Source organism: Triticum aestivum, chromosome 5A (assembly GCF_018294505.1).
Source record: "Triticum aestivum cultivar Chinese Spring chromosome 5A, IWGSC CS RefSeq v2.1, whole genome shotgun sequence".
Taxonomy (NCBI): Eukaryota; Viridiplantae; Streptophyta; class Magnoliopsida; order Poales; family Poaceae; genus Triticum; species Triticum aestivum.
In genome coordinates this window covers 682,105,866-682,124,766 of record NC_057806.1, presented here as the reverse complement: position 1 = coordinate 682,124,766, position 18,901 = coordinate 682,105,866, and the positions used below count along the sequence as shown (strand labels likewise).

Genomic DNA, 18,901 nt, shown 5'->3' with positions numbered 1-18,901 from the left:
AAGAAGATCTTGAAATGCTTATCATTTTAGAGACATGTGCTATTTTTCATCTCCTGTTGTATGAAAGTCTTGAAATGCTTATCATTTTAGAGACTTGTGCTATTTTTTCATCTCCCATTGCAACGCATGGATATTTTTTCTAGTAATAATAAGGCAAATTGGATTTCTTTCGTCCGTCATGGTATTTTTTAGAAAAGTCCATCTATTTTAAAGAATTCAACCCGCGGTCCTGTTTTAAGTTAAAATGAATCATTATTTTCGTATTTTACACAAAAGTCCCTGTCTTTTTTTGAAATCAACCCGCCGTCCAGATTTAAGTCACACCCGAACTGTTATTTTACATTTTTCATAACCCCCCTAATGTTTTAGGTAATTCATCCGCGGATCATATTTAAGTCAAACAAATGCTTTTTAAAATCATCCATATCTTTCAAACCGTAACTCCGATTTGAACATGTTATATATGAAATTTGATTAAAAAATATGTAGAATATGAATATGAGATTATTTTTACCTGTTAAGTATTTTTAAATATTATTTTGGAATATATTTGAGTCAAACCAAATGATTTTCTAAATTATCTGTATCTTTTAAACCGTAACTTCGATTTTAACATATTATATATGAAATTTTATTAGAAAGTTGTGTGGAATCTAAATATGATGTTAATTTTACCTGTTTAATATTTTTAAAATATTATTATGGAAGCAAACTTATAATTTATAGCGCAAGATCCGTTTTTTTCACACCGGCGGCGATCCAGATTGCGAATAAACACCCCACTATAACCATATAGGGAAAAGAAAACATTGATAACTACACATGCATACCTCTGAAAAATGTTTTGGTATACCTCAAGACTGATCTCCGGATCATCCTCTAGATATACTCCACCATCGTCGGCCGCCTTGCTGACGTCGTCATCTCGGACTACGGCACCGCCCTCGCCACCTGGACCCGCATCCGTGACTACTTCCTCGCCAACAACGCTGCCCGGGGTGTCCACCTCACCCGCAAGTATCACAACCTCTGCCAAGGTAACATATCCATTGCCGACTACAGTCGTGAGCTCAAGATGGTCACCGATGCACTGGCGGACGTCGGCATGGGCATCTCCGACAAAGATCTCACCATCCAGATGCTTCAAGGCCCCCATGAGGACTTCGAGACCATCGGTACTGTCCTCGATGACCTAGTGCCTCTCCCATCCTTCGATGTGGTGCTCTCCCGCCTCGACCTCAAGGAGAAAGATCTCAAGACCCGGCGCGAGGAGAAGCGTCACGCTGTGCTGCTTGCGCAAGGCGGCAGCTCCTCTGGAGGTGATCCCCGCGGTGACCGCGCCCAGCAGGGTGGCGGCTATGGCGGTGATCGCGGCGACCGCACACAATAGGGCGGCTATGGTGGTGACCGTGGCTTCCAGCAGGGTGGTCGCGCTGGCGGCCGTGGCGGCTGACAGCAGGCTGGCGGCAGCGGCGGCTACAACAACTCTCGCTGCCGTGGCCGTGGGCGCGGCCGCAGCGATGGTGGACGCAGCCAGCAGCAGCAACAACACGCCCCCTGGATTGGCTACTTCGCCCCCCTACGGGATGGCGTCGCCCCGTCCGTCCTGGGTGCCGCCCAACGCGGCCGGGGTGCTCGGTCCACGGCCTGGTGTCACGACGCAGGCCTACCCGATAGTGGCGGAGCTAGCAAGAATCAACTGGGGGGGCAAATGGTAAAATATGAGTGTTTGGGGGTGCCAAAAGCTAAAAAATCTCTCATCTAAGCCCTCACAATATTTTTCTCTTCACAAGTTGCATGAATGTTGGGGGGCCACAGCCACCCCAGGAGCCTACATAGCTCCGCCACTGCTACCCGGTGCTGCACTCTTCTCCGGCCATGTACGCCCCTCCACCGCCTCTGCCAGGCCCCAAGTCACATCTAATTAAAAAGTATCTGTGTGTGTTGCTGATTCAAATGGCACAAATTTACCCAGCGGCAGGGGGCAAAATCCACAGGAGTATGTATGGCCACGCCAATCAATTGGAAACGGATTACCGTTTTCTACATGGCACAAAATCAGTCCGGCTCGATGGCCATGGGCAGAGAGAAAGAGAGAGGGGAAGAGAGGGAGGGAGGGGCTTACCTAGGTCGGAGAGGAAGAAAGAGTGCAGGGGAGGTGCGGAGCCGCACGAGGAGGGAGAGCAGCGCCAGCTACCCGCTGCAGCTAGGGTTCATGGCCGTAGATCCTGGGTGCTCGCGGTAGATGGGCCGTAGAGCAGTGGCGGAGCTAGCAAGAATCAACTGGGGGGGGGGAGGGGGGGGCAAATGGTAAAATATGAGTGTTTGGGGGTGCCAAAAGCTAAAAAATCTCTCATCTAAGCCCTCACAATATTTTTTCTTCACAAGTTGCATGAATGTTGGGGGGGGGGGGGGGCACAGCCACCCCAGGAGCCTACATAGCTCCGCCACTGCCGTAGAGGCTTGCGATCCGTCGCCGTCCAAGTCGTGCGGCCGGGGAGGAGGAAGCCCTTGACGACGAGTGCCTTGGCCACCGTTTGGTTTCCTTAGTTGGTGAGGGGAGGTCGCAGGCGGCGGCGGCAGCGGCGAGGAAGGAAAAGGCGAAACGGGGAGGAGACGGAGGAGGATTGGGGTAGAGATGGTGGGCTTGCCTCTCGTCTCGTCTCCTGTCGTGCGGCCCGAAAACACACTAATTTCGGAATTGGAAGGGCGCCAACTCAAATTTTTGGAAAAAAAGTACTAATAATAATCTTAATGTTGACCTAATGAGACCAGACCGAGGAGATGGTTTTGGTTTGGTTTGACCACATGTTCACATTTAAAGATTATTCTAATTGTGACTAAATTACGATCAAATCCAACTTATAACACTATAAAAACCAAAATTAACTTGGGTGCTAACCAATATAACGCTACAATTAACCATGGCATAGGAATACACAAGAAGCGCTGTTAGATAATAACGAGAATAAACGAGACAAAGAGACACGGATTTTTATGTGGAAATCCTTGCGGGAGAAAACCACGGACGCACGAAGGCGCAATCACTATGAGGAGGAGTATTACAAGCACGAGACGACAGACCGTCTGAGGTGCGACTACATGGGGTATATATGAGAGCAATACATGAGAGTCCTTGGAGGACAAGTAAACGAGTTGTACTCGTACGCGTCGGTATCAACGCAAAAGCCCACACCGGTTGTACTATGTCTAGTCCAACACGGTATAATTTGGATCACAATTTAACAATCTCCACCTTGATCCAAATTTCCTCCAGTAGTCGAAGAAAGTGAATAACTCCATCCAAATCAGCATAAACACCTTGTGCGTCAAAGTCCATAGGACTAGTGAGAAATATCAACTAAGCCTGAGCAAAGCTCAAACTTATTGGTCGAAATTGACTTTGTTATCATATCAGCAGGATTATCATCAGTACTTATCTTGCATACCTTCAAATCACCTTCAGCAACAACATCTCAAATATAGTGATATCTGACATAAATGTGCTTTGTTCTCTCATGATACATTGGATTCTTTGTAAGATATATAGCACTTTGACTATCACTAAATACGGTAGGGCAAGATGAGTCTCCACAAAGCTCAGTGTACAAACCTCTCAACCAGATAACTTCTTTGCATGCCTCAGAAATAGCCATATACTCGGCATCAGTAGTGGAACAAGCCACAATAGACTGCAAAGTTGCTCTCCAACTCACAACACAACCACCAATGGTGAAAACATAACCTGTGAGTGATCTTCTCTTATCCAAATCACCGGCAAAATCAGAATCAACAAAACCAACAAGTCCATCTCTAGTTTTCCCAAACTGTAAATACGTATTAGAAGTACCTCGCAGGTATCTGAAAATCCACTGAACTTCTTTCCAATGTTCCTTTCCAGGATTAGCCATGTATCTACTGACAACACTCAATGCATATGATAAATCCGGACGAGAACAAACCATGGCATACATAAGTGAACCAGCTGCACTTGAATAGGGAACTCTAGACATGTACTCAATATCAGCATCTGACTTAGGACATAAAGCTGGTGATAATTTGAAGTGTGCAGCTAACGGAGTACTTACTGGCTTGGCATTATGCATATTAAAACGACGAAGAACTTTATCAATATATCCCTTCTGGCTTAGATACACTTTTTCAGACGGTCTATCTCTGGATATTTCCATGCCAAGTATTTTCTTTGCTGCACCCAAATCCTTCATCTCAAATTCATTACTCAATTGCTTCTTTAGTTCATCAATATCTGACATACTCTTTGCAGCAATTAGCATATCATCAACATAAAGGAGCAAATAAATAGTTGAACCTTTGACAGTTTTCAAATAAACACAACTATCATAATTAGACCTTTTGAAACCTTAAGAGATTATAAAGGTGTCAAATCTCTTGTACCACTGTCTAGGGGATTGCTTCAATCCATAAAGAGATTTCTTTAACTTGCAGACAAGCTTTTTTTTTCCAGGAATAACAAAACCTTCAGGTTGTTCCATATAAATATCCTCTTCTAATTCTCCATGTAAGAATGCAGTTTTAACATCCAATTGCTCAAGCTCAAGATCATGCATGGCAACAATACTAAGTAAAGTGCGAATAGAGCTATGCTTCACAACAGGAGAAAAGACTTCGTTATAGGCAATACCTGAAATCTGACTGTAACCTTTAGCAACTAACCTTGCTTTATATCTTGTCTCGTCATTAGGAAAAACACCTTCTTTCCTCTTGAAAACCCACTTGCAACGAATAGGTTTTTTCTCTCTAGGCAATTTTACTAAATCCCAAGTGCCATTCTTTTCAAGTGATTCCATCTCATCATGCATAGCGGTCATCCAATTATTACTATCACCAGAAATAATAGCCTCGAAATATGAAGAAGGCTCAGAATTACCTTCAATTTCTTCTGCAACAGATAAAGCAAAAGAAACAATATTGCACTCTTCAATTAACCTGTCTGGTTTATTAATACCCCGTCTAACTCTGTCACGTGCAAGATTTCAACTGGGCGGAACAATAGGCTGATTTGGAGTGGGAGTGACATGATCATCATTAACGACGGGTTCATCATGTGCATCAACAATTTCATTACTAGATGTATCACCTGAGTCAATAACATGCTCCACCTGAACAGTAGGCTGCTGAATAGGAGGCTGCTGTTCACTCTTAACAGGAACATTAGTAGATGAAACATCATGTAACATAGCAGATTCATTAAAGATAACATTTTTGCTAATAATAATCTTCTGGATTTCAGGATTCCATAATTTAAAACCTTTAACACCAGACTTATAACCAAGAAAGATGCACTTAACAGCCCTAGGCTCCAACTTTCCATTATCAACATGAGCATAAGCAGTGCAACCAAAAACTCTCAACTATGAATAATCAGCAGGTGAACCAGACCATACCTCAATTGGAGTTTTCTTATTAAGAGCAATAGATGGTGAACGGTTAATGAGATAACAAGCAGTGGAAGCGGTCTCAGCCCAAAAACGCCTATGCAAACCTGCATTGGACAACATGCAACGGGCTCTGGAAATAATGGTCCTGTTCATACGCTCAGCAACACCGTTTTGTTGAGGAGTATAAGGAACAGTGTAATGTATGACAATGTCTTCAGACTTGCAATAATTCTTAAATTGTTTAGAACAGAATTCCATACCATTATCAGTGCGAAGTATCTTTACCTTCTTTTCAGTTTGTCTTTCAATCATAATCTTCCACTCCTTAAATGCTGAGAATGCTTCATATTTATGCTTCAAGAAATAAGGCCAAACTTTTCTCGAATAATCATCAATTATAGTCAGCATGTAACTAGCACCACCTAGTGACTTTCTGCGAGATGGTCCCCATAAATCAGAATGCACATAATCAAGAATACCTTCAGTTGTATGAGTCGAAGTGTTGAACTTCACCCTCTTGTGTTTGTCAAAGATACAATGCTCACAAAATTTCAATTTACCAGGTTCATATCCATCAAGAAGAGCTCTCTTATTTAACTCTGCCAAACCAAATTCACTCATATGTCCAAGACGCATATGCCAAAGATTAGCAGCATCACAATCAGAATTCTTTGAAATAACTGGAGTAGCGTTACCTGAAACGGTAGAACCTTGAAGGTAATAAAAACCATTGGTCGAACTTAAGTCACCTTTCATCACAATAAGGGAACCTTTGGTGACCTTCAAAACACTATCTCCACCTGAATATTTGTACCCCTTTGCATCAAGGGCACTCATAGAAATAAGATTTCTCTTCATCTTCGGAATATACCGAACATCTGTCAAAGTTCTGATTATGCCATCGAACATCTTGATTCGAACAGAACCTATGCCTTCAATCTTGCATGGTGAATTATCAAAACCCAAAACGGAACCAGCAGAAGTAGTGGAATCAAAAGTATTAAACCAATCTCTATGTGGACACATATGAAAAGTGCATGCAGTGTCAAGTACCCACTCATCATTGGTCTCAACACATCCAGCAATAATGACAAGAGCATCATCGGAACTATCATCACGAGCAACGTTAGCAGAATTTTCACCTTGTTTGTTACCTTTCCTATTTTCCTTGTTCTGCAACTTGAAACACTCAGAGATGTCATGCCCGTCTCTCTTGCAATACATACAATATTTCTTGTCTCTGGATTGCGATCGGCCCCTGTAGCCGTTCTTACTTTTGCCTCTGTTTCCATTATTGGAGTTCTTTTCCTTTGCCCTGCCACGAACAGATAATCCCTCGGCTTGGGATGAACTCGAACAATTATGAGGCACCATTAATTTCATCTTCTTCTTAGAGTTCAAAGCTTCATAAACTCCCTCGGGTAACCTGTGCAGGAATAAATTTTGCTTCAGATGCATCTTGCTGGTGAGGTCTCTAGTCCAACATGATATAGTTTGGATCACAATTTAACAAGCCCAATCCCTAGTATTTCATCAACACCACAACCAAGCTAGAGCATGAACATGAAATCACCACTGAACCAAATCATGGAAAATATGAACTTCTGCTCGATGGCCAACACACAACAGCCATAGCTCCTAGAGCATGGTAGAGAGGCGAAATAGAGGAGGGCGGAGATACCAGGTACTCACCTAAGTAGTTAGAGACGAAGAGGCGGTCCTGGGGAGCCTAGATCATCACACCGTGTACCGACTGCTGGATGATATTGATGTCAAGCCACTTCAGCTTGATAACCAATTCCCTTCAGTGTGTGAGTTCCCTCTGCATTAATATTCAAACAACAATCAGGTCTCTCTAATGGACACAACACAAATTGATGGCATGACAATATTTGAGATAAATCGATATTCAAACAACAGATTCAGGCATGAGACGCCAGAGGGACAAGGATGGGTCACTGCTATTTACCTATCTACTACATCACGACCACTCTCCCGGAAACCCCTTGCGCGCGTGGAGAACAAGCGCTAGTTATCTCTTCGCCTAGACTACAATCCTCTCAGCAACCTGCATCACCAACACACCAGTTTGGAGCTTGCTTGTCGATGGCGACGGCGACGGCGACACGGTAGTGTCGGCTGCGACGGCCATTCGTGTACTGTACTCCTAGCTGAGTTGCATGCATGCGTTCGAAGATGTGTCCGTCCGTGTTTCAATCTCAATCAGAAAGAAAAGGACGAAAGAAAAGGATGAAGTGATCGACCGCCGCCGGCATGTCCGCACGGGGGCGCCGTGCGTACGAATTCCTTCCCTTCCCGGGAAGCCGCTGAAGAAAGAAAAAAGAAAAAGAAATTCATTCCTGTCCTGTCCTGTCCTGTCCTGGGATGGGAGGCGAGAGAATGAATGAATTAATTCCGCAGCTAACGCACCGGCCAGCTTGAGCACGCGCGCGTTTCCTTTCTTTCCTTTGTTCATTTGATTCCACGCGTTTCTTCTTCTATATATGAAAGTAAAAGTATGATGACGACGTGAGCGAGCGAGCGCTACGAGGTTTGGTCTCGCGCGGGAGGCAGGATCGATCGAGCGGCACTCTCTTTCTATTCATTCATCCAGGCATGCATATGCATGGAACAAGGACACCTGCTCACAAGCATCGCAACGGTTTATAAGTATTGTATCTGGCACAAACAAACTTGTGCAACTATATATAGCACAGCACAACCACTCATTCCCCAAGCGCAAAAGCAGCTGCATCAAAGGTATCGGACAGACCAGTGCCGGTCTTGAAGGTGACCTTACCAGGGGCCGTCACGCTCTCAACAACAGACACCTCCACCACGCTGAGCCACAGGAACAGCTCCTTGGTCTTCACGCCGGTGATCTTCCTCAGCTTCCCCGGGTCGACGAAGGCCGTCACCTCCCCGGCGTATGACACGGTCTGCTTCACCTTCTTGAAGGTGTGCTCCGTCTTCTTCCTCTGCACCAGCCACATGAAGCCGGCCACGCGGTTGTACCCGAACTCCTCCATATCCTCCAGGGGCAGCAGGCCCGTCGGGAGGCCCAGCTCCGCCAGCACCTCCACCGACTTCTTCCTGCACACGGCGTCGTCGCCGCGGAATACCTCCGCGCCAACACGGTGGATCTCGACGGTTTTGGATGCCATGTCAGGCGAGGCTATATATCTCCTGCAATGTGGTGTTGATGATCTTGCGGGATGGGAGAGCTGGCTAACCGTGAATGATGGAGTCTGATATGGCAATTGCCAAGCCAAGGTATATATAGATAGTTATGTAGTAGTAGATGTGAGAAAGCTTCAATATTGATCACCGTGTATCAGAGTAAGTATTTTCTGTGTGTCAGCTTTGAGAGCTACGGGTTGCTAATTTCTAGAGTGGGATGTCAATACGTTTGGACCTACGTACTTTTCTGTCTTTTGATTGAATTCGTCAACAGATGTGAGCTTTATTTGAGCACTTAAGTGGCGAAGAACGAAGATACGGTGATACTCACACAGCCTTCTCTGACTAAGTCCAGAAAGGGTCGCGACGGCATAGCACAGCCCGCCAGCCGCTGAATTGAATGGGTATGCAATGTAGCACAATTGAAAATGTATGCTGGATTCATCGCAGAAAATAGGGGAATTTACACTATATCTCTATTTGGAACATCATTGTTGGCGCAATTATGTCGTCTTTACTTTTACTTTTGATGTTTCAACTTGTCCTGCACGGCCAGTTTGGTGTCTAAAGTTGTAAAATACATAAAACTGTTGCTCGAACTTGTCCGGTCATGCAAATACAATGCCTCTTCCGTATCCGAATATACGTCCAGCCCGCGTGGCATGCTAGCGTGGTGGTGACCCACTTGTAAGTGGCTGAGAGGGGAAAAGTGCTGCGTACTCTGTGCGTGAGTTTTTTTTTTACCGGAAAATCCTTATATTTATTTAATCACATAGGAAAGACCTCAAATACGAGAAATAACATGGAAAAAATCATCATGGATGGATTTAAAACCTGGCACCTCCTGGTCTACCACGGCTTGATCATGTCCACTCAGCCAAAATATGCATTGCGTTCACCTCTTAGCTAGAAAACTATGTAAACACTTTTCACGTATCGCTCTATAATTTTCCTAATGCGTTATATATCTTTTTTTTCAAGTTCCTGTTAATTTTCATGGGACGTAAATTTATCGCTCTATAATTTTCCTAATGCGTTATATATCTTTTTTTTCAAGTTCCTGTTAATTTTCATGGGACGTAAATTTTCCCATATAAAAAATACAAAATGCAATTATTTTTTATTTTAAGTATTTTCCTATTTTCATTATTGTGTACTTTTAAGAGGTAGACATGAACTTTTTCAAAATTTTATGGGGATTGAAAGAGGTCAACCTATATTAGAAATTGTTGTATAAATTTATGTATGATCAGTCGAGACCACACGCACACACTATTATTCTTTATATTCATTGTATTTCTAAAATACCTAATTATTAATAAATTGACAATGTTGTATTTTGTAACCTATTCAACCTGCATTAAAAAGTATTGTGTTGAGATTTTTAATACATTTATTCAAAATGGTACAGAATAATTTTTTAGTCCACATTGATTTTTTTAAAATACACATTGCCAATTTGTTTAATTCAATACAAACATTTTTAAAATACATGTTATAATTTGTTAATACACGTGAAACATTTTCTTTATGTTTATGGAAGTTGTAATTTTTTCTTGCATTTCTAGTTTTCAACGGTAAAAATAATATGAAAAATAGAAATAGCAAAAATGAAAAAATGAAAATAAAACTTAAAAGTTTGAGGTTTTCCTGCATGACTAAATAAAATATGAGGGGGGTTTTGTACAAAAAGTTCCTCACGCTCGAGCCACCCAGCGCCTTCCCTGCTCTTAGCCACGGACAGGTGTCCCACCGCCACGCGGGCTGGACGTACGTCTGGATATGGATGGAGGCACCGTATTTGCATGCCTGAACAAGTTCGAGCACTAGTTTCATGCATTTTACAACTTTGGGCACCAAGGTGAGCAAGGATGACAAGTTGAGGCAACATCCAGTTCGTTAGTTATGTATCACCGATCCTTCTTTCCATTTGGCTCAAATATTTAAACTGGTTTTGTTTAAAAATAATAATGTTTAAATTGGTTTACCAAAAATCGGATAAAAACTTGTTTTCTACCTACTCAACGGTAAGATTTGCTATCAAAACAAGCACGTTGGGCTGACCACTACTCCATCCGTTTTGAATTACTTGTCTTAGATTTATCTAGATACGGATGTATCTAGCACTAAATTACTTGTCTTAGACAAATTCAAGACAAGTAATTCGAAACGGAGGGAGTACTAGTTTGGGAATATAAGCAGTTTCCCCTTGCCATTACCTACCTTAATTGCAATCAATGTTGAGTAGTGGTTGAATAGCAAAATACGGCCGTGGCACCTAGCTAGCTGTACACTCGCAAGGCAGGCATGGAGGCCACATGGGCATGAGATGAATGTATCACACGCCGACGCCGGACGCACAAGAAATGGGAGAAGCGCATGGCCCATATTGCAGCAGCGAAGAGAGCAGAGGAGGCTGAAGCAGAACATGGCCAAAGACGCTCCACGCACGCGCAGAAGCCGGTTGGACCCGTCTGTAAGTGTGCGTGCGTGCTTGATTTTAAAGAGCTGTTGTGCTGGGGATAGGCGTGCTATCCCTCTTCTTCCTCCTTGCTTCCTCTACTTGATCTTGAGCTCTGTGTTGGATCATTCTAATCCGAGTAATCCACCATGGATGTGTGAGATCATCCCGCTTCCCGCAATCGTAGTCTGGGCTAGCTTGCTTGTTACAATGAAGGGTGTTGTTGCTGGCCTTGTCATGGTGCTCAGTGCTCTTGCCGGGTTCGGGCCTGGCAAGACGGCGAGAGCTGTGCCGGCGGTCTACGTGCTCGGGGACTCGTCACTGGACGTGGGCAACAACAACTACTTACCAGGAGAAAGTGTCCCAAGGGCCAACAAGCCCTTCCATGGCGTCGACTTCCCTGGACCCGGAGGACCTAAGCCCACCGGAAGGTTCAGCAATGGCTACAATGTGGCCGACTTCATTGGTACGTCGATCGATCCATCATATCAATTGTTGGTAGAAGTCTAGAAGATGATGATATATTGATTCAGCAATGTTACTGTTAGAATAAATTCGAGGCGCTTCGTCGATCTATCAAGGACTAAGCAATCATATAAACACGACACCGAAATTTGTTAACGAGATTCACCGATATGGCTACATCCCCGGACATAACTACGGACGCTCCTCCTCACGACACCGTCACAATACCGCATCCCGGCCGCCCGGGTGCCGGCACACGCTGCCGGCTCCCCCGCGTGCCCGTGCTATTATGTTGGCATGGGTTACATCGTGTGTCTACCCCCGATATATATGAGAGGCCTAGGATACAGGTGTCCTATTAAGACACAACTCTTACCCCGTCTACACACAGTTCAAAACCAAGTCCAACTGTAACCTACCTTGTACAATAATATTCGACACAATTCTAACAAACTCCACCTTGGCGAATATTCTCCACCACCTTCGATTCATCCATGCGTCGAACCTTCATGTACATTGGACTTGAGATACGCCATGAGCACCGCTGCTACTTCCAGACTCCATGTGACTCCACCTGCAACTGTAGTCCCTTCTTGTCTTCGTCACAGTCAACACTCGAGCAAAAATTAAGTTCCTCGTTACTCTACTTTGTGCTTCCAACTTCCGGAGTATCCGTTCAACGACATCACACACCGACCACTGTCTGCGTGAAAAATGAACAACTCACATATTGAACGCCACATATAAGAGTTACCTGAACTCAACGTCACCGCTCTCTCTTGACTGCTTGTCTGAAACTTGAAGGAATTTTACCGTCGCCCTGTGTCACTTTGAGTCAAATTCACAGTTGTCTCACCCTTTTCCCTGGATAGTCTCTAACATGTCCCACAGCTATAGCACTCCACCTCCTTCTGTACTTGTCACCCGCACTTTGCCATGTGCACCGAACACCACGGAATATACGGCCATGTACTCTCTCTGTTTTTGACAATTTCAGACTTTCCGTCACTTTCTCAGATTCTTCATGGTCAACTTATGTCCATCAACCGGCACCGATAGACCCAGTCACCAACTTGAATCCGGTATTCGTCAACACTGCGTCAGCACCCCCTGCTCAATTTGTCTGACCACATGTCTGACCACCAATGCCTTGGCCTGTCGCTGTGTCCCGTGCTTACCGCATGCCTCGCCGCTATCACCGCGTCGAGCCTCTGCTGTCCTGGTCGAGTCTCCCGGGTAGCTAGCCCACACTGCCTCAACCCTCACTCCAGAGAACCACCGATCATCACCGACCGATGCCGAGTATCACGTCTCCATCAAACCATTGGTACCAAGTCCGATCCACGTGTCTCTCGCTATCCCGCTGAAATAGGCTTCGATTCTCCGATATCTTACACCGTAGCCCCTCCATCAGCACAGAGTGAAGTCTTCCGTCAAACTCCAGCTCCACCTTCAACATGACTCCATGTAGCTGCGCCATGCTACCCCGCGCCCTGTTGACTTCAATCTCTCATGTGTACACTGCCTTGAATCAACCCCGCGCCATAGTCTTGTCGAAGCCGCACAAGCCCTCAGGCCTGCACCACGTGTTTGCACGCCTCAGAAGTCGGCCACCATCAGCATCACGCTCCTATGTCGTCGTCGCTGAAATCACCACCGTCTTCTGCTTTGACCAACATCCACGTCGATCCGCCAGACTGTCTAGTCCGACCCAGCCGAAATTATCTGACTGCAACTATGCTCCACCCCGCGTCGTGTCCGCCCGCACATCTGTGCATTGCCTTGACGCCCTATGTATGCATGATCCTGCCACGACACACTCCAGACTCCTCCGAGCCTTATACGCTTGTCGCCGTCTTCGGTTCCCTTTTGACTTAGCTGAACAACATCACTACTGCCATGCCGTCTCCAATCCATGTACAAAGCAAAGAATCCCAAAAAGTAGTCCCTCATAGCCTTGTGCCCGTGTAACAACTAGCTCAAACTCTCAGCTCAACAGTAAACAATACACGTGCTTGACCACCTTTGCAATCTTCCTTGTTCTTTCCTTTCTCATGATCTAAACTCGATATGGGCAGCTATTTTCATGTTCTGACACACTGCAAAGCCTCCCGGAACCAGACTTTTTCCTTAAACAAATCTCTTCACGTAGCTTCACGTTCCAGTGTTCTCACGTACCTCCAACCTGCACTGAAACCAGCCCTGTAGCTCTCCACGGATTCATGTGTGCTCCGCTGCGCATCGATCCATTGCCCGCCGCCTAGCGCACCACGTCCAGACTCGGCGTTCCGCTCAGCCGAACAGCTAGGATAGTGGGACTGGCTACTGGTCAATCGACTGATTTTTTCTTGGGTCAGTCGATTGACCTCAAACTGTTTCAGTCGAGCCTAATTAATTAGGCAGTCCAGTTACGGTAGTTGCAGCAACAGAAGCCCAACGCACAGGTGCAAGCTGCAGTCCAGTACTGCCAAGCGAGTCTACTTTTTTGTACAATGATTACGGCTGCTCTAGTATATTGTTGGACAAGCCTTTGTAGATGATCGATGAATAGCACTCTCACACATATTGGCTTTGCTCAATAAAAGAAAAATCTCACATGTCGGCAAACAATATGTATATTTATTTTATACATATAAAAACATATACATACGTGTATATATAAAATGTATTATTACTATGCAAAAATGAGCATATAATAGTGATATCTCCAAAAACAAGTGTTTCCTAAGAAGTAATGGATTAGGGACATCGATGTTATCCTTACAAAAGAAAAGAAAATCAAAACTAAAACAAAGTAAAAAAAGAAATAAAAACTAAAAAAATAAAAAGGAAGTTTTCTATGAAAGAAAGAATTCGTGGCATTGGTATTACCCTTCCAGATGAAAGAAAAAATGAAATAAAATAATTAAGTTTTCTAAAAATAAGTGAAACCCTTTCAGAATAAACTAAAACAAAACTCAAAACAATAAAGTTTTCTAAGAAAGAATGAAACCCTTTAAGAAGAAAGAAAATGAAAAGGGAAGAACTTTCAAAACTTGCACACAATTTGCACTGAAATTGCACTTTTTGAAATATGCGAATAATAAGCATATAATAGTGCAATTTTTGCATTCTACTATAATTTACACATAGTGTAACAGAAATAATGTATTTCCTTTAAGAGGAAAGAAAATTAAAAAGAACTTGCGCATAACTTTGCACTGAAATTGCACTTTCTCGTAATATGCAAAAATAATCATATAATCATGAAATTTTGGCACATATTTTATAGTATTTGTTTTTATATAATTACAGTGAGCCAAAAATGCACAAAAAACAAAAAAGTAACCAATAAATGAAAGAAAAAAGGTAAAATAAAACTCATAGAAATAGAAAACAGAAATAAAAAATAAAGTAAAAATGAGCATATTATAGTGAGATTTCCACAAAAAAAGTGTTTTCTCAAAAGTAATGGATTAGTGACATCGGTATTACCCTTACAAAAGGAAAATAAAACAAAATAATAAAAATGTTATAAAAACTGAAACAAAATAAAAAAATGTTTTCTACGACGATTGAATTCGTGGCATTGGTATTGCCCTTTTAAGCAGAAATAATGTAGTTTTCTAAGAAAGAACGGAACAGTTTAAGCAGAAAGAAAATAAAAAAGAAAAACCTTTCAAAACATGCACACAATTTGCACTGAAATTGCACTTTTTGAAATATGAAAAGAATAAGCGTATAACAGTGCATTTTCTGCATTATACTATAATTTACATATAGTGTAATTGAAATAATGTATTTTTCTTGAAGAAGAAAGAAAAATAAAAAAAACTTGCGCACAACTTTTCATCAAAATTGCATTATTGTAATATGCAAAAATAATCATATAATCATGAAATTTTGGTACATATTATATAGTATGTGTTTGTATATAATTACACTCGGCCAAAAACCCACAAAAACAAAAAATATAATCAATAAAAGAAATAAAGAAAAAATGCATAGAAACAGAAAACAGAAATATAAAAAAAGCAAAAATACCCACAAACGAAAGAATTAAATTTCCTAGCAAAGAATGATTTAGTGGCATTGGTATTACCATTTAAGAACAAAGAAAATGGGAAAAAGAATCTAAAACAAACACTGACAAAATTTACATGAAATATACATAAAATTGCGCTTCAAAAAATATGCAAGAATATGCATATAAAAGTTGAACTTTTGCAAAAACAAAATCTGAGAAAAAAATGAATAGTGGAATTGGTATTAACCTTAAAGTAGAATAAAAATAAGTAAAGAGTAAAACATTATCGAAATAATGATTTTTCCTGAAAAAATGAATTAGTGGTGTTGGTATTTCTTTAAGAAGAAGAGAGAATTAAAAAAACGTGCACACAACTTTGCACCAAATTTGCATTTTATCATAATGTGCCAAAATAATCACATAATCATGAAATTTTGGCACATATTTGTATGTATATAATTACACTCAGCCAAAAACCCACAAAAACAAAAAAAATAACCAAGAAAGGAAAAAAGAAAAAGAAAAACGGATCCCAGAAAAACAAAAACAAGCCCATGAAGCAATTCAACTGACCCAAAATAGGGGTCAATCAATTCCACAGAGCTAAATTCATCACCAAAATGACACAGAAAAAAATAGAAAACAGCACACATCTTAAAGCAAAATCAAAGGGTCACAAAATCGACTGACCAGAAAAGGAATTTTCAGCTGACTGACATATAGCTAATTCGTAGGATAGTAGCCTCCGCTGCACGCCTCACACGCCAGCCTGTAGATGCCTCAGGCCGACCGGATGCCATCCGCCTGCGCTGCTGCTGCCTCGGCCGCTACTGGGATTGCAGCCGCCATCACACCATGGCCTTGGACTTCTCTCGCACGCTGCCCTGGTTTTGATCGGATCGAATGATCCGATTTGACCTGCTGCTTGCGCTATACGCCGCGCCGCCGCTGAGAACTCCGCCTGCTTCCAAACTCGTCGAGATGTCAAACCCAAGGACGCTGCCTGCCATACACGAGTTCGCCGCCGCCTTTGATCTGAGGCTCGATCTTGCTGATGCCGCCTGCTGCTACATACGCTGTCTCGCTTGATTCAATTGCTTCCCAAGTACCGATGTATCCCGGTCGATCGCTCGTCTGCAATCCTGGGATCACCTCGCTATCTCGACTCTATCCAATCTCCTGCTGAACTCTCCCGAGCGATCAACTTTTCGAAACCATCTTCTAGATCAACAATCCACAGCCTCCGAACAACCTAGCTTATGATACCATTTGTTAGAATAAATTCGAGGCGCTTCGTCGATCTACCGAGGATCAAGCAATCACACAAGCACGACACCGAGATTTGTTAACGAGGTTCATCGATATGGCTATATCCCCGGGGCATGACTACGGGCGCTCCTCCCCATGACACCGTCACAATACCGCACCCCGGCCGTCCGGGTGCCGGCACACGCCGCCGGCTCCCCCGCGTGCCCGTGCTATTATGTTGGCATGGGTTACATCGTGTGTCTACCCCTGATATATATGAGAGGCCTAGGATACAGATGTCCTATTAGAACACAACTCCTACCATGTTTATATACAGTCCAAAATCAAGTCTAACTCTACCCCTGATATATATGAGAGGCCTAGGATACAGATGTCCTATTAGAACACAACTCCTACCATGTCTATACACAGTCCAAAATCAAGTCTAACTGTAACCTACCTTGTATAATAATATTCAACACAATTCTAACAGTTACTCATGCATGCAGCAAAGAATCTGGGGTTCGAGACGAGCCCTCCGGCTTATCTGTCGCTGAAAGCTCATCGTCGTCTGATCGGCACTGCTCTGCTTAGAGGTGTAAGCTATGCATCTGCAGGAGCTGGGATTCTCGATTCAACGGTAAGTACTAGTAAAGTTGAGCCAGATCGAGAGTTTTTTTTCGAAGATCTAGATCGAGAGATACATTTTTCTTTTGGAAACTGTCAGTGTTTTATATCATTTGACTTGATTGATCCGTGCCCGTGCGTGTGGCCGGGCCGGATGCAGAGCACCGGAAACAACATCCCGTTGTCGAAGCAGGTCCAATACTTCCATTCGACATGAGCAAGCTGCTAGTACAGTTATTTACCTCGTTGAACATCCATCCATCCTGCATTATTCCTCCAGCTCACGTGGAAACACAAGCCAACCAAGTTGTTTCGTCGCCGACATCACGTTAGGTACCACCGTACCAGTACATGCTTCATCGTGGGCACCAACCATTTCTGTTTTCTAATACTATGCAGGATCTGTACATGATGGGCGCGAGGAAGATCGGCATCATCAACGTTGGCCTGTCCGGGTGTATCCCAATGGTCCGCGCGCACGACGCGACCGGCACATGCAACGACGGCACAAACGAGCTAGCGGCCGGGTTCAATGGCGCCCTCGAGTCCTTCCTCGCCGACCTAGCGGCCAGGCTGCCGGGCCTCGCCTGCTCCCTCGCCGACGGCTTTGCCCACAGGCAAGCCCTCATCGCTGACCCGCAGGCTCAAGGCTTCGTGAACGCGACCAGCGCGTGCTGCGGGAGCGGGAGGCTCGGCGGGGAGGCCCGTTGCCTGCCCACCTCGAACCTCTGCGGCGACCGTGATGGCTACGTGTACTGGGACTGGGTGCACGCCACCCAGCGGGCTGCTGAGATGGCCGCCGAGGCGTTCTTCCATGGCCCGGCGCAGTTTACCATGCCTCTTACTTTCAAGCAGCTGGCAGAGAAGAAAGGGGCGGACCTAATGGAACAATAAACACCCGGTGTCCTCGTAAAATTTGTCATTATCATGTGATTATGTATGCCTTGAATCATACCCAAAAGCCAGAAAGTAGTAGGCAAGTAATTGTTACGTTTGTGCTTAAATGGGTTTGTAATACAGTATTTAGGGTGGTCATGTTCACCAAGAGCATCTCCAACTGGTGATGTAAAAACCCATGTAGGGTAGGAGAGAGAAAACTTTAACATGATTCATTCACATTTTAAGTGAATCTCGTTCAACATTAAACATTTCAAACAACATAATTCTACAACACTGGGATAGATCGGCTCATACGCGCGTGGCGAGCCCGGGCGTCTCAAAGGTGCCGAGCCACATACGCCGTCCTTCGCATGTGAATGTGATTGCGACGCGTAGCGTAGGCGGCCATGGGTCCCAGCAGCTCCACCAGGACACACACCGGCAACGCGTACGAGCCGGCGAGGAGGCCGCTCAGTGCTACCTCTTGAGCACTGTGTTGGTTTTCCCCGAAGAGGAAGGGATGATGCAGTAAAGTAGCGTAAGTATTTCCCTCAGTTTTTGAGAACTGAGGTATCAATCCAGTAGGAGGCTACGCGCGAGTCCCTCGCACCTGCA

The 18,901-nt window shown here is 43.9% G+C and overlaps 1 protein-coding gene and 1 pseudogene across 1 annotated transcript; one reads left to right on the top strand and one right to left on the bottom strand.

Moving 5' to 3' along the window:
* Positions 1 to 8,146: 8,146 nt before the first annotated feature.
* LOC123108385 (uncharacterized) lies at positions 8,147 to 8,632 on the bottom strand. The gene has a single exon (XM_044530186.1). The coding sequence runs from the start codon at positions 8,582 to 8,584 to the stop codon at positions 8,147 to 8,149; it is 438 nt and encodes a 145-aa protein (XP_044386121.1). The 5' UTR covers positions 8,585 to 8,632.
* Positions 8,633 to 11,271: 2,639 nt separating this feature from the next.
* On the top strand, positions 11,272 to 18,367 carry LOC123108384 (GDSL esterase/lipase At5g55050-like; annotated as a pseudogene).
* Positions 18,368 to 18,901: the final 534 nt, after the last annotated feature.

Coding starts and splice junctions, on each gene's coding strand:
- LOC123108385 (XM_044530186.1), bottom strand. CDS start 8,584: ATGGCATCCAAAACCGTCGAGATCCACCGTGTTGGCGCGGAGGTATTC.